The following is a 14,116-nucleotide window of genomic DNA, read 5'->3' as shown; positions in this document are numbered from 1 at the left end:
AGCGTCCGTAGTGCGGCTGCCCCACACGGGCCGCCAGCTGTCCGTGCCGTGGCACCGCCTGCGCGCCGTGCGGCCCCGCTTCACTGCGCTCCGAGCGCTGGTCAGTCGGTAACTAGTCGCCGGGGACGGTGTGTGTAGCGTCCGTAGTGCGGCTGCCCCACACGGGCCGCCAGCTGTCCGTGCCGTGGCACCGCCTGCGCGCCGTGCGGCCCCGCTTCACTGCGCTCCGAGCGCTGGTCAGTCGGTAACTAGTCGCCGGGGACGGTGTGTGTAGCGTCCGTAGTGCGGCTGCCCCACACGGGCCGCCAGCTGTCCGTGCCGTGGCACCGCCTGCGCGCCGTGCGGCCCCGCTTCACTGCGCTCCGAGCGCTGGTCAGTCGGTAACTAGTCGCCGGGGACGGTGTGTGTAGCGTCCGTAGTGCGGCTGCCCCACACGGGCCGCCAGCTGTCCGTGCCGTGGCACCGCCTGCGCGCCGTGCGGCCCCGCTTCACTGCGCTCCGAGCGCTGGTCAGTCGGTAACTAGTCGCCGGGGACGATGTGTGTAGCGTCCGTAGTGCGGCTGCCCCACACGGGCCGCCAGCTGTCCGTGCCGTGGCACCGCCTGCGCGCCGTGCGGCTCCGCTTCACTGCGCTCCGAGCGCTGGTCAGTCGGTAACTAGTCGCCGGGGACGGTGTGTGTAGCGTCCGTAGTGCGGCTGCCCGACCGAGACGAGCTGCACCTCTTCTATTCTATTGTCTATGTATTCATATAATAGTATTTTATGCAACCGTTGTTTAAGAGAGGTTAAAAAAGGCGAGTGGCGCGAGTAACAATTTGAGGCGAAGCCGAAAATTGTTAATAAAGACGCCACGAGTATTTTTGACCAGTTAAACAACGTTGCATACAATACTTTTTCTACGACCAAACACTTACTTTGAAATAAAATTGTAAATTTAACAAATATTTTTCATTTCATCTATCGCGATTTTGGAGGCACCAAATTTTTATTGACTTCTTTGGCCATCACTGATATTTCTTCAGGCGTAGACACTATCCCCCTTATTCATAAACGTCTACTAAAGTTACGAAGCCGCTAATAATCGTTTGTCCCTTTCCATCATACCGATACGTCGGAAAGGGAGAAACGATTATTAGCGGCATCGTAACTTAAGTAGACGTTTATGAATAAGGGGGTAAGTTTTCGTCTTCATCCATTTTAACTTAAAATACACACTGTTTTTAACACAAAAGTGACGTTTTTATTCGACAACCACAAAAACCACATTCAAGATGAAAGTAGCAAAGAATGGAGAGTACGGGCGGGAAAATAATTGAATTAAAGTAAAAAAAACCTTGTCTAGGATTCACTTATTTGTCAGAGAAGGCCTTTTTAAATAAGGTTGGCAACAATGTATTTCATACAATATTTTTTAAGTTGTAGTTATTACACGAAGTATCGAAAAGTGCCTAAAAGATACTGCGTGTATGGACAAATGTGTTTTTGGGGAATAGACTAAAGACTTGTCTTGACAACTTTAAGGTAGCGTTTTAAAGATGTGTGCACATCCCTTTAAATGACAAATAAAAGTACGGGAGTAGAAAAAATATATTATTGAACTGATGATCATTCCTCAACTTCTCACAGGCAATTGAAAGTCACCTAGCGGGGATAAGTCCAGTGGGCGGGCGCTGGCACGAGTCCGCCAGCGAGTTACTCGCACAGCACGCCGGGCGCGACTTACAGCTGCTCGCGCACGACTCGCGCCGCCGCAGCCTTGGCGCCGTGCTGCTCGACCTGAACGGTCCCGCCTGCCTCAACCGGGAGCTGCTCGCTAAGCAGCTGGCTACCGCGGACGGGTGAGTGACTAGCAGCCGTGCAGGACTCGCGCTGTGCTACCCGATCTGACCGGCCCCGTCTGCTTCAATCGGGAGCAATATTATTAGGATGTAATGGGTTTGTTATTTAATTTGTCTCTACGTGTGTACAATAACAAATTCTAACATTTTCGTAATAAAATTTTTTGATTATAACGAGTACACGTGTACCAGTTGATACCAGTATTAAACGCATAAACTTGCTGTTGTTTTTTGTAGGTCCATTGACTTTGAAGCCCTCACTGCGGAATACTATTCCGCTGAAAAAGAATCAATGCCACAGTCACCTGTGAGTAATGAAAACGCCACATGCAAAAATTATGAAGCGATGACAAGAAGTTACCAGGATGAGTTCCGACCCGGCTCAAAAGAAACACTCCGATTGGAAGCTAAGATCCTTCATTGCGAGTCCCCGTCATTGATATACATCTCATTGGTGCACCAGCAGAAAGCATTCAACGAGCTGTTTGAAGATATTCAGAAATTCTACGCAAAGCGCAAAACTCCGCGCCGTGAAAGATGGAAAGTGAACGATAGATGCTGCGCATTTTGTATGCAGTCACAGACATGGCGTCGAGCGACCATACTCAAAACGAAAAAGGACCAAGTCATCGTATTCTTTACAGATTTCGCTCAAACCGAGACTGTCCCGATTTCGAACTTGAAAAAGGTGCATCCCAATTTTGAAGTGATAGGCGACGCGGCTATAAAGTGTCATCTAGCGGAGTTGATGCCGGCGAACGGGGAGTGGCCCTCGCTCACTAAGGTAAAACTTACTGTTTGCGCTTCACTTTCGGCATACCACTAATGTGCATTTCTTACTTCTTTCAATGTAATTGCATATGATTCATTATATATTTACAGGTTATGACTTGAGAAATTCTAAATATAATTATGTTAAAATTTTAAAGGAGTTCCTGAAAGACAAACTGGAGGAGTACAAGCGCGTGTTTGTGACAAAAGTCGGCGAGTTCAAGAGAGAGGACAAGAGCATGCCGGTACAACTGTGGGTGTACCACACGGAACTGGGCAGCGCGCTTGAGCCCAACGAGTCCGAGTGGCGCTGCCTCAACGCTGAGCTGGCGAGCCGCGGCTTGGCCGTCGATACTCGACAGGTGAGGCGTGAGGGCGCGTACAGCCAGCTGTAGATAGTTGACCGAGGCGTAGACTCGGGCAATCTGCTTTCGTATGTCCGGATGTTCTCCTCTACAGGTCGCAATTCTCAACCGATTCGCGTGAAAATTTATGACCATATTCTATAATTATTATTTTTTTTTGTCGATCCAGTTATTGGATTTTTTTGCTGCATGTGTTTTTTTGTTTTTTGATGCTGTCGTTTAGCTGGCAACCGATGGGGTCTAAAACCCAAAATTGCCTTATGGCTGTACACATCTATAGTGAGGCCGATAGTGTCTTACGCCTCTGTAGCATGGTACAGTAAACGACGCAAAAGGTAGCGGTGGCGAAGCTTGGCAGCCTGCAAAGAACTGCCTGTGTTATCGTCAACGGAGCCATGTCATCCTACCCGACGGCAGCCCTAGAGGCCATACTAAATCTGTCGCCCCTTCACCTGCATCTGTATAGCGGCTGCAAGGAGAGGTAATTGGCTATCGCAAACTCGTGAGACTGTTAAAGGAATCAGTGCACGATATACCTTTTCCTGGGGATGCAATCCGACACTATGGCACTAAAATTTTGTCCACTCAAACTCTACTCAGTGGAACTCCCCAATAGGGAATGCAAACCGGTTTTAACCGAAACCGAAAAACCGGTTAAAACCGGTTTTTTTTACGGAAACCCAAGACCGGGTTTTTAGAATTTGAAAAAATCGGTTTCGGTTTTATTCGGTTTTTTTATTTACCTAACATGCATGCATATTTGCATGTTTTATTCATTAAAAGGGTATAAATCGGTTCTAAACCGGTTGAATCGACATCAAATCAAATAATGTGGTGTTGTGTTAGTTTGATCATTTGTAACGCTAAATGAATTTTTACGGTACAAAATACGAAAATACGAAAGATTTAAATAATTTAAAGTACTGGCAGTGGCAGGACATCCGTGCTGGTGTACGAATTGTATAGTAGTACTTTTTAATAAAAATGGGTATAAAAGGTCTTACTTATAATTTTATTATGTAATGCGCTGTAGAAAAATTCCACGTAATCAATTATATCAATGGCAGCTTTAGAGTCTTTTGTTGGTTCGGTGATACCGACAACCTTTTTTGTCTCTCGCACTAATAGGAAAGGGTAGTTCAAACCCTAAAGAATGGAATTACTTGACTACCTGTGTTTGCCCAGTTTAAGCTAACACCATTAGTTTCTAATATACTAGAAGACAGCGAAAAACTTAGAGCAAAATTTCGGATTGGGCCATTTGATTTAAGACAAAGAACATGAAATTATTAATTGATATTGTCATATATTTAAGAAAAAATGACCTATCCCATCGGTGTCTAACCAACAAACCAAAAAAATAATTTAATATAATTGGTTTGTTCCCATTCCTAGTTACAAATAACTAAGTCATTTGACAATTCCCATACAAATATACAATACAATAAAATAGTCAGATATTCTGTCTTTAATTTCGTGATAAAATCGTGTATATACTATACTAGCATTCGTTTTTACACGTGAATCAATCTTTTCTTTATTCCATGGCGATGAATTTAAGAATTGTTTATCCTAAAAACCTTTTTTTTTTGTAAAACCGAAGAAAAAACCGGTTTTGAAAAACCTCCGGTTTTTGCATTCCCTACTCCCCAAAAGGGAGGACTGATCAAACAGTCAAATTAAGTGGAAAGAAGGAAGCCTAAGGTGGTACACTGATGGCTCCAAATCCGGATCTGAAGTAGGCTGCGGAATATATGGTGAAGCGCCCAGGAAAGGCATCAGCTTAAACCTTGGACGATTCTGCTCCGTATTCCGGGCAGAAGTATACGCCATTAAATTATCCCACTTTTTTTCAACCACCCTATTCGATAATTATGTTTTTTTATCAGTTTAGTTTTTATATGTTCTTCTAAACAGCGGAGCCATACATTTATTAAGTTTTAAGCTATGCTCGCAAGGTCTATAGCTCACAGACTTATTAGTACTAGATAATTCCACATTTTATTCAGATTGAGGGCGTCACCTCTGGACAAGACGACGAACTGCGTTTCCTGAACGTGCGCGGCTCGGTGCAGGAGTGGCTGCTGCCGCCGCTGCCCGGCTCCACCAGCTCCGACGAGGTCGCCGAGTGGCTGCCGGCCGAGCCGCTGCGAGCCGTCGAGTTCACCGCCCTGCCCACGTGAGTGCCAGCTGACGCTCGGTGCAGGAGTGGCTGCTGCCGCCGCTGCCCGGCTCCACCAGCATCCCACGAGCTCGCCGAGTGGCTGCCGGCCGAGCCGTCGAGTTCACCGCCCTGCCCACGTGAGTGCCAGCTGACGCTCGGTGCAGGAGTGGCTGCTGCCGCCGCTGCCCGGCTCCACCAGCATCCCACGAGCTCGCCGAGTGGCTGCCGGCCGAGCCGTCGAGTTCACCGCCCTGCCCACGTGAGTGCCAGCTGACGCTCGGTGCAGGAGTGGCTGCTGCCGCCGCTGCCCGGCTCCACCAGCATCCCACGAGCTCGCCGAGTGGCTGCCGGCCGAGCCGTCGAGTTCACCGCCCTGCCCACGTGAGTGCCAGCTGACGCTCGGTGCAGGAGTGGCTGCTGCCGCCGCTGCCCGGCTCCACCAGCTCCGACGAGGTCGCCGAGTGGCTGCCGGCCGAGCCGCTGCGAGCCGTCGAGTTCACCGCCCTGCCCACGTGAGTGCCAGCTGACGCTCGGTGCAGGAGTGGCTGCTGCCGCCGCTGCCCGGCTCCACCAGCATCCCACGAGCTCGCCGAGTGGCTGCCGGCCGAGCCGTCGAGTTCACCGCCCTGCCCACGTGAGTGCCAGCTGACGCTCGGTGCAGGAGTGGCTGCTGCCGCCGCTGCCCGGCTCCACCAGCTCCGACGAGGTCGCCGAGTGGCTGCCGGCCGAGCCGCTGCGAGCCGTCGAGTTCACCGCCCTGCCCACGTGAGTGCCAGCTGACGCTCGGTGCAGGAGTGGCTGCTGCCGCCGCTGCCCGGCTCCACCAGCATCCCACGAGCTCGCCGATTGGCTGCCGGCCGAGCCGTCGAGTTCACCGCCCTGCCCACGTGAGTGCCAGCTGACGCTCGGTGCAGGAGTGGCTGCTGCCGCCGCTGCCCGGCTCCACCAGCATCCCACGAGCTCGCCGAGTGGCTGCCGGCCGAGCCGTCGAGTTCACCGCCCTGCCCACGTGAGTGCCAGCTGACGCTCGGTGCAGGAGTGGCTGCTGCCGCCGCTGCCCGGCTCCACCAGCATCCCACGAGCTCGCCGAGTGGCTGCCGGCCGAGCCGTCGAGTTCACCGCCCTGCCCACGTGAGTGCCAGCTGACGCTCGGTGCAGGAGTGGCTGCTGCCGCCGCTGCCCGGCTCCACCAGCTCCGACGAGGTCGCCGAGTGGCTGCCGGCCGAGCCGCTGCGAGCCGTCGAGTTCACCGCCCTGCCCACGTGAGTGCCAGCTGACGCTCGGTGCAGGAGTGGCTGCTGCCGCCGCTGCCCGGCTCCACCAGCATCCCACGAGCTCGCCGAGTGGCTGCCGGCCGAGCCGTCGAGTTCACCGCCCTGCCCACGTGAGTGCCAGCTGACGCTCGGTGCAGGAGTGGCTGCTGCCGCCGCTGCCCGGCTCCACCAGCTCCGACGAGGTCGCCGAGTGGCTGCCGGCCGAGCCGCTGCGAGCCGTCGAGTTCACCGCCCTGCCCACGTGAGTGCCAGCTGACGCTCGGTGCAGGAGTGGCTGCTGCCGCCGCTGCCCGGCTCCACCAGCATCCCACGAGCTCGCCGAGTGGCTGCCGGCCGAGCCGTCGAGTTCACCGCCCTGCCCACGTGAGTGCCAGCTGACGCTCGGTGCAGGAGTGGCTGCTGCCGCCGCTGCCCGGCTCCACCAGCATCCCACGAGCTCGCCGAGTGGCTGCCGGCCGAGCCGTCGAGTTCACCGCCCTGCCCACGTGAGTGCCAGCTGACGCTCGGTGCAGGAGTGGCTGCTGCCGCCGCTGCCCGGCTCCACCAGCATCCCACGAGCTCGCCGATTGGCTGCCGGCCGAGCCGTCGAGTTCACCGCCCTGCCCACGTGAGTGCCAGCTGACGCTCGGTGCAGGAGTGGCTGCTGCCGCCGCTGCCCGGCTCCACCAGCTCCCCACGAGGTCGCCGAGTGACTGCCGGCCGAGCCGTCGAGTTCACCGCCCTGTCCACCGGAGTGCCAGCTGACGCTCGGTGCAGGAGTGGCTGCTGCCGCCGCTGCCCGGCTCCACCAGCTCCCCACGAGGTCGCCGAGTGGCTGCCGGCTGAGCCGTCGAGTTCACCGCCCTGCCCACGTGAGTGCCAGCTGACGCTCGGTGCAGGAGTGGCTGCTGCCGCCGCTGCCCGGCTCCACCAGCTCCCCACGAGGTCGCCGAGTGGCTGCTGGCCGAGCCGTCGAGTTCACCGCCCTGCCCACGTGAGTGCCAGCTGACGCTCGGTGCAGGAGTGGCTGCTGCCGCCGCTGCCCGGCTCCACCAGCTCCCCACGAGGTCGCCGAGTGGCTGCTGGCCGAGCCGTCGAGTTCACCGCCCTGCCCACGTGAGTGCCAGCTGACGCTCGGTGCAGGAGTGGCTGCTGCCGCCACTGCCCGGCTCCACCAGCTCCCCACGAGGTCGCCGAGTGGCTGCCGGCTGAGCCGTCGAGTTCACCGCCCTGCCCACCTGAGTGCCAGCTGACCCCCAGTGCGGGAGTGGGTTCATTTACCGTTTCACTAGTCTATAATTTTGACGTATATTTTATTTGGAGGACCGTTTAGCGGCATTTTCTTATGTTTTCTTTTATACGACCTGCTAAAAATAACAAAGAGAATTGTCAAAGTAAACTTTGTAGCCTCAGTAAATTTACTGCCATCTTTCGACACATGATTAAAACTTTTAGAACGCCATTTGACTTTGATCCTTATTCTTTTACTGATATGTGTTAAATTTGTTGAATATCGAAAAGTGGCGCCATCTTCACGAGCATAGGCCGTAGGTATGGCGGCATCTTTTCAAGTTTTCAGTTTTTCACTTATATCTTGGAAACTTTGCGTCTTAGCGACATTACTTACTCAAAACAAAATCTGATTAAATATGCTACAAATTTAATTTGGTCAAGTTTTTCGATATCTTGATTACATTTTGAGATATTCTATCTTGAAAGTTTATTTTAGGGCTCTCAATTTTACGTTGATATCTAAGGTCTGTTTTTTATTCCGTAGACTAAAATGACGTTTCATATGTAAGACATGACATTTCTTAGTACCACATGAAATGTCATTTTAGTCTACGGAATAAAAAAACAGAATATACATCAGTGAAGCTACTAGGCCATGTTTGGTATCGTTTTTGTATAAATCGGGAGTGCCAAATTTACCAATATATTTTTTTCATTATAACACATTTACTTCAGGATATATTCGTCACATTAGTAAACCTTCTTCGACCTTTTATATTAAAAAAAAAGTTAATAAAATTTGCGTGCATCATTTATATACCTAATTTCCCCGTAACCCCGTAACGCTTTATGTCATAAACACAAACATGACTCAACCGCTGAACCGGTAACCCCCCGCACCCAGCTTTCAACCTTAAAAAAAATATTTAAGGGATGGTTTTTGAGATAAAATCTATCTTATGTCTAGTGATCGTTATCAACGTGCAGTTTTCATAGCAAAGCGTGAAGAGAAGATAAGAAGTCAATAATTGTGTTCCAAGCATTTCCCTCTTTAAATGTTTTTGAGCTCTGGCCTATAGGATTGTATTATTCTCCACAGATACATAGACAACGAGGGCGTCATCTACTTGCACGACGTATCGCAGGAGGACGACTTGGAGTTCATCCGCGACACGCTCGAAATGGCGTTCAAAGAGGAGGACCCCAAGGCGCCGTACTGCACGTGGCGCGTCGGCGAGCCCTGCGTGGCGCGGTATTACCTCGACTCCAAGTTCTACCGCGGGACGGTGCTCGAGGTCAACCACGACCAGGCCAACTGCCTTGTTCAGTACGTCGACTACGGCAATTCCGAGCTCTGCGCCTTTACCGACCTGAGGTGAGATTATTCTTGTATACATTTGTCGCTTGTGGTGTGTCGACGAGCCATGCGTGCGGTACAATAAATGGTGCCAATCGTTCCTATTTTTATACTTCGATTACGGTATTAGTAAGTAAAAGGAACCCAACATGTAAAATCTTGGCTTTATCCTGATACATATGTGAAGTAACCGTGTGTTTTAGACAAAGAGAATTTTTAATAGAGGTGTATTGTGAAAGAAAACTTTGTAACGACGTAAATTTACTGCCATCTTTCGACACATAATTAAAACTTTTAGAACACCATTTGACTTTGATACTTTATTCTTTCACTGATATGTGTTCAATTTGTTAAATATCGAAAAGTGGCGCCATCTAATAGATCAAATGCCAAAGTCAAATGGCGTTCTAAAAGTTTTAATTATGTGTCGAAAGATGGCAGTAAATTTACGTCGCTACAAAGTTTTCTTTGACAATACATCTCTATTTCAAATTCTCTTTGGTTTAGGCTAATAGTATCAATAATACTATGAAAATAGAATAATTAGTCATATTAATAGTTTTTATGTAAAAATACTTTTTTTCTATTTCCTTCCAAACTGCAAACTTATATTTTCAGGCTGGGGCAATTTGAATATGGACCAGCTTTTTGGTCCCTAAATTTGTATTTTTATTTTAGGAAACGCATTGCTCTACACCAGATCCCCATCCAATCCCACAAAGTCTCGCTCGCCCGCATCAAGCCCGTCGGTGAGCAGTGGGACCAAACCGTTCTCGACTACATACACAAAGCCATCGTGGAGAAGAAATGCTTCGTCAAAGTGGTAGCTCCGCAGGTCAACGGCGTCACGCCCGTCGACCTCAAGTATGACAAACTCTGGATTAATGACCACTTGGTCGAGTTTGACTTGGCTGAATACATTGACGGCTCCAAGCCTATAGATCGCAAGCTTAAAAAGAAATCTATATATGCTTCAAGTAAACCAGAAAAAAACAATAGAAATGAATCTGAGACAAAAGTTATTGAAATAAACAGTGGTTCCGAACCCGATTATATTGTTGAGGAGGATATAGATTCCTCGCAAGCGTCAGGCTCGCCGGACTCCTTCAAAATGCGCACGCTAGTTGATCAAAACGGCAGTGCGAGCGAGAAAGACAGCTCTAACTTAGTCTCGTATCTGCGACACGAGGATCGAGAATTTAGCTGTAACATACCCGTGATAAACGACACAAATTCTTTGGAATTAATGATCATTCAAGATGCGGAAAGCCATGTGACATATGAAGCACTTTTAGATATTGTGAAGGAAGTGGGAAAGAATATGCCGCCGTTGGATGGTATATACGAGTACAAACCGTGCATCGCGCTCTTCGAAGACTACTGGTACAGAGCATCTATACTAAAGTATAGTGAAGAGAAAAATCTGGTTAAAGTTCACTACGTTGACTACGGAAACATTGGAATAGTTCCTTTGTCTAACGTGAGGGAGATAAGTAAAGATTGGGTGTGTTTGCCGCCGGTCTGCATCACGGCGCGCCTGCACGGCGTGCGTGTGAACCCGGACCGTGTACAGGACGACGTCACCAAAGCCTACGTCGATACGTTTCTCGACAAAGGACCGTTCCGTGCTACTATTGTGGACTATGACAACTTGGTGCCCCTAGTAGAATTAAGGAACGCCGACGGGGAACTAGTGTACAAGAAATTGATTGAAGAAAAAGTGCTATTACATGATACACGCGATTGTGCTGCTTCTGAAGATAATTAAGCTAAGTAATTAAACGATCTGAGGACTGATCTGGAATATGATCTGATCAAAATTTCGAAACTATCATAATCATAAGTTCGAGGCCTTCCATTTTATAGTATCACTATACAGTCTCATTATAGAAATACAAACAGACACGCAATGCACAGCCCAGTTGAAAATTTGAAGGATTTCTTGAAATTTCAACCCTAAGAGGGGGAAAATTGTTTTGAAAGTTTTAATGGTTTCTACGCGGTAGAAATTGCTACTGGATTCTAGAGCATTTATAAAATCTATGCTCCAGTTACTGAGATGTGTAATTAATCCGGACTTAATTTATGATAATTATGATTATTCCTAAACATCCCGTAGATTTCTAATAACCCCTGAAAGAATTGATTATGTTATTAACTATGGTTTATTGTTAAGTTATAAAATTGTTTATTAGGGCAAGTCCTATCTTAATTTTATTATATCCACATGCCTGTGACATAAAGTATATTTTTGTTTGATTTTGTTTATGAAGGATATACACACGGGAAGCGCCCTGAGCCTGAATTAATGAAATATATGAAAACCATCAGTAGCGGCCAAAAATCTATTATACTTTTATTTTCTGCAGGCATTCATTTGAAAATTCGTAAAATTAGACTTTATATTATGTAAACAATGATTGTATCGTCTTGACGAACATATACATTTGCTTACACGTGGTAACGTAGGCAGCCACGTTAGCACAGTGCAAATTGGGGACTTCACACACACACACACACACCAATGAATGTATGTTATAAATATTGAATTTCTTATTTGAAAACAAAGTGAATCTTACCAACAATAAAACCTATATGGATCGATTTTTCATCCTCTATAGCCTCTGGTATAAAAATTAAATTGCATCATTACTTTACAATTTACCTAATACCCACAGGGCTACTGTGAAAACTCGGGCAAGCTAATTATTATATGAGCCCTCACCTATTGCTATTATTTGAGCTTTACAGTTGAGGAAATAATGCCGAAATGACAATACGATTTTTATTTTTGAAAATAAGTCATCTAGCGTCTTGTAGCCAAGCTACCCAAACCCAGTGAACGGCAATAAAACATGGAAGCATTCTGTCCGCTCAATTATAGCCCCACGTAAACTACCCTGAGGTGGGCGGCGCTTACAAACTACTCGATTGGCAACTGCAGTTCGACCGAGATGACAGCTAGGAGGGATGGCTACATTGATTGATAAAAACGTTTTTTATATATAATTAAATTGTTTTCATGTGTCGTGAAGTGGTGCAGAAGTTATTCTGGTCATTCAGTCAGGACAGTGGAATCACCTTTTTGGATATTTTCTATATTGGAATGGGTTGTCAGTGGTTTTGCTTGTTGTAAATTCTAAACCAATGGATAATATTGTGATTTATATTGTCAATAATAAACAATTTTTGGTCTATAACGGTTATAAAGTTTCTAAACCGGTTTTGACTGCACATGTTCATTGAATACTTATTCAATTGACTGAATACACTTAAATAAAATTTTGATACCGATATCTAAACTATTTGAAAGGTAAAATTTATAGAATGTGCGCTTGCCTTGAAAACTTGTCAACACTAGACGGCAACATGTGTCACGCACGGTTCCAATCTTCGAGCAACACCGGCTTCCGACACGTCCCAATACCCATGTCCATTTCTTATCTTTATCTTTTAACACTTTTATAAATGAACAGTTCGCTCAATTGTTTGTTACGGCCGCTCTGTGACAACCAACCCGTGAGATAACCATAGCCGGTCTCCTATATCAATTAAATTAACTAATCATTTATTGCAGAATTAAATTTCCGTACCTATTTTATTAGTAACTTACTAATTATACTAAACCTATGTTATATGTAGATATGTTTTTTGTCACTCTTTCAATGAATTAGTTTAACAAATACACATCTGAAAATATTGATCATTTGAATCTACCCACTACTGTGAAATTTTAACCACAGTGGCGTAGCGTGCCTTGGCGGGGCCCCGTATAAAAATTTGTTTGGGGGCCCTAAGGAAGGGTAAAGATTTCTCACAATAACTCACGTTGGGGGCCCCGTATAATTGATACGGAAGATACGGCGGTAGCTACTACGCCCCTGTTTAACCACCAGCCCTAGCCCTACTCTGCGTAGTGACTTTGTAGGTCATACTGAACAACGTTTATTATAGAACCAATGCCGAAATCGCGAAAAAAAAAATTGGCTATCTCATAGAAATCAGCGGCATCACATCAGATGGAATGTATGAAACCAATTTTTTTTTCGCGATTTCGGCATTATATACCCATAAAGTCACTACGCAGAGTATGGCTGGTCTGGCCTAGTGGGTAGTGACCCTGCCTATGAAGCCGATGGACCTGGGTTCGAATCCCGGTAAGGGCATTTATGTGTGATAACCACAGATATTTGTTTCTTAGTCATGGATGTTTTCTATGTATTTAAGTATTTGTATATTGTATATAATGTTGTCTGAGTACCCACAACACAAGCCTTGGCTTACCGTGGGGTTTGGTCAATTTGTGTATAAAATTTATTATATTTAATATGTTTACACAATTATGAATATTTACTTATGTTGGGTTAGTCTGTCATTTCATTACAACATTTTAACTACATAGTTATCTTTTAATATGCACAAAATTATTAAACGTGGATTATTTGACTGGTTCTTCAAACTATTATGGCATAAATCTATTCCTGTCCAGGTCATATTCTAATCAAAATATGAACCGCGAACTCTCAGCTGCCACTACATACAGCAAGAAGATTATTAAAGTCAGACAAAGCTAAGTAGGCAGCAATTTTGATAACCCAGCCTGTGCAAGTGTTAAGTATAAACGTCATAATTTCATAGACGTTTGACGTTTAAAGTAACACCTGCACTATAGGTTGTCAATATCGCTGCCAACTTATATTGGTATGACTCTAGCGGATTAATGTTATTAGTGTTATTACGCTTATTATTATTGGTAGTTATTGACATAATATGCATTTCATAGCTGTGTACATTAGCGTAATAGGGATGACTACTATTTCGTTTACCGGTATTGATTACAGGCTCTATAAACGTATCGTCTTATTTAAATGTATGCGTAATTGTTTATGTATGCTAATTACCCCGAGAATTTGAACGGCAATGTTCTCTCAAACGCGGCTTCCATGTTTTATTTCCGTTCACTGCCCAAACAACATCCACACATTGAAATTCAATTACTCCATAACAGATGACGCAACTAGCGCCTATGCTGAGTAGCGTCAAATAGTTACTTATTCGAGAATATTCTGCAGTTGTATGTTAAATTGATATCTACATTATCGTGTTAATAAAAAGATCATTTTTGTATTCAGCCG

At 46.8% G+C, this 14,116-nt stretch overlaps 1 protein-coding gene across 1 annotated transcript; it reads left to right on the top strand.

Annotated features, from left to right (window-relative positions):
• Positions 1-534: 534 nt before the first annotated feature.
• On the top strand, positions 535-13,433 carry LOC133516656 (uncharacterized). Its single transcript, XM_061849674.1, has 14 exons — positions 535-644; positions 1,627-1,838; positions 2,076-2,622; positions 2,768-2,971; positions 4,984-5,153; positions 5,425-5,650; positions 5,800-5,903; positions 6,175-6,400; positions 6,550-6,653; positions 6,803-7,001; positions 7,047-7,367; positions 7,413-7,507; positions 8,724-8,999; positions 9,660-13,433. The coding sequence occupies exons 1-14, from the start codon at positions 537-539 to the stop codon at positions 10,747-10,749; spliced, it is 3,882 nt and encodes a 1,293-aa protein (XP_061705658.1). The 5' UTR covers positions 535-536; the 3' UTR covers positions 10,750-13,433.
• Positions 13,434-14,116: the final 683 nt, after the last annotated feature.

The sequence above is a fragment of the Cydia pomonella genome, chromosome 3 (genome assembly GCF_033807575.1).
Source record: "Cydia pomonella isolate Wapato2018A chromosome 3, ilCydPomo1, whole genome shotgun sequence".
In the NCBI taxonomy this organism is placed as follows: Eukaryota; Metazoa; Arthropoda; class Insecta; order Lepidoptera; family Tortricidae; genus Cydia; species Cydia pomonella.
The sequence above is the reverse complement of the archived record's forward strand: the minus strand, read 5'-3'. Positions and strand labels throughout refer to the sequence as shown.

Bases quoted from the DNA above. Each gene is read 5' to 3' on its own strand.
- LOC133516656 (XM_061849674.1), top strand. From the start codon at position 537: ATGTGTGTAGCGTCCGTAGTGCGGCTGCCCCACACGGGCCGCCAGCTG. The intron at 7,368-7,412 runs GTTCACCGCCCT...CGCTCGGTGCAG, and splicing joins GCTGCTGGCCGAGCCGTCGA to GAGTGGCTGCTGCCGCCGCT. The intron at 9,000-9,659 runs GTGAGATTATTC...TTTTTATTTTAG, and splicing joins TGCGCCTTTACCGACCTGAG to GAAACGCATTGCTCTACACC.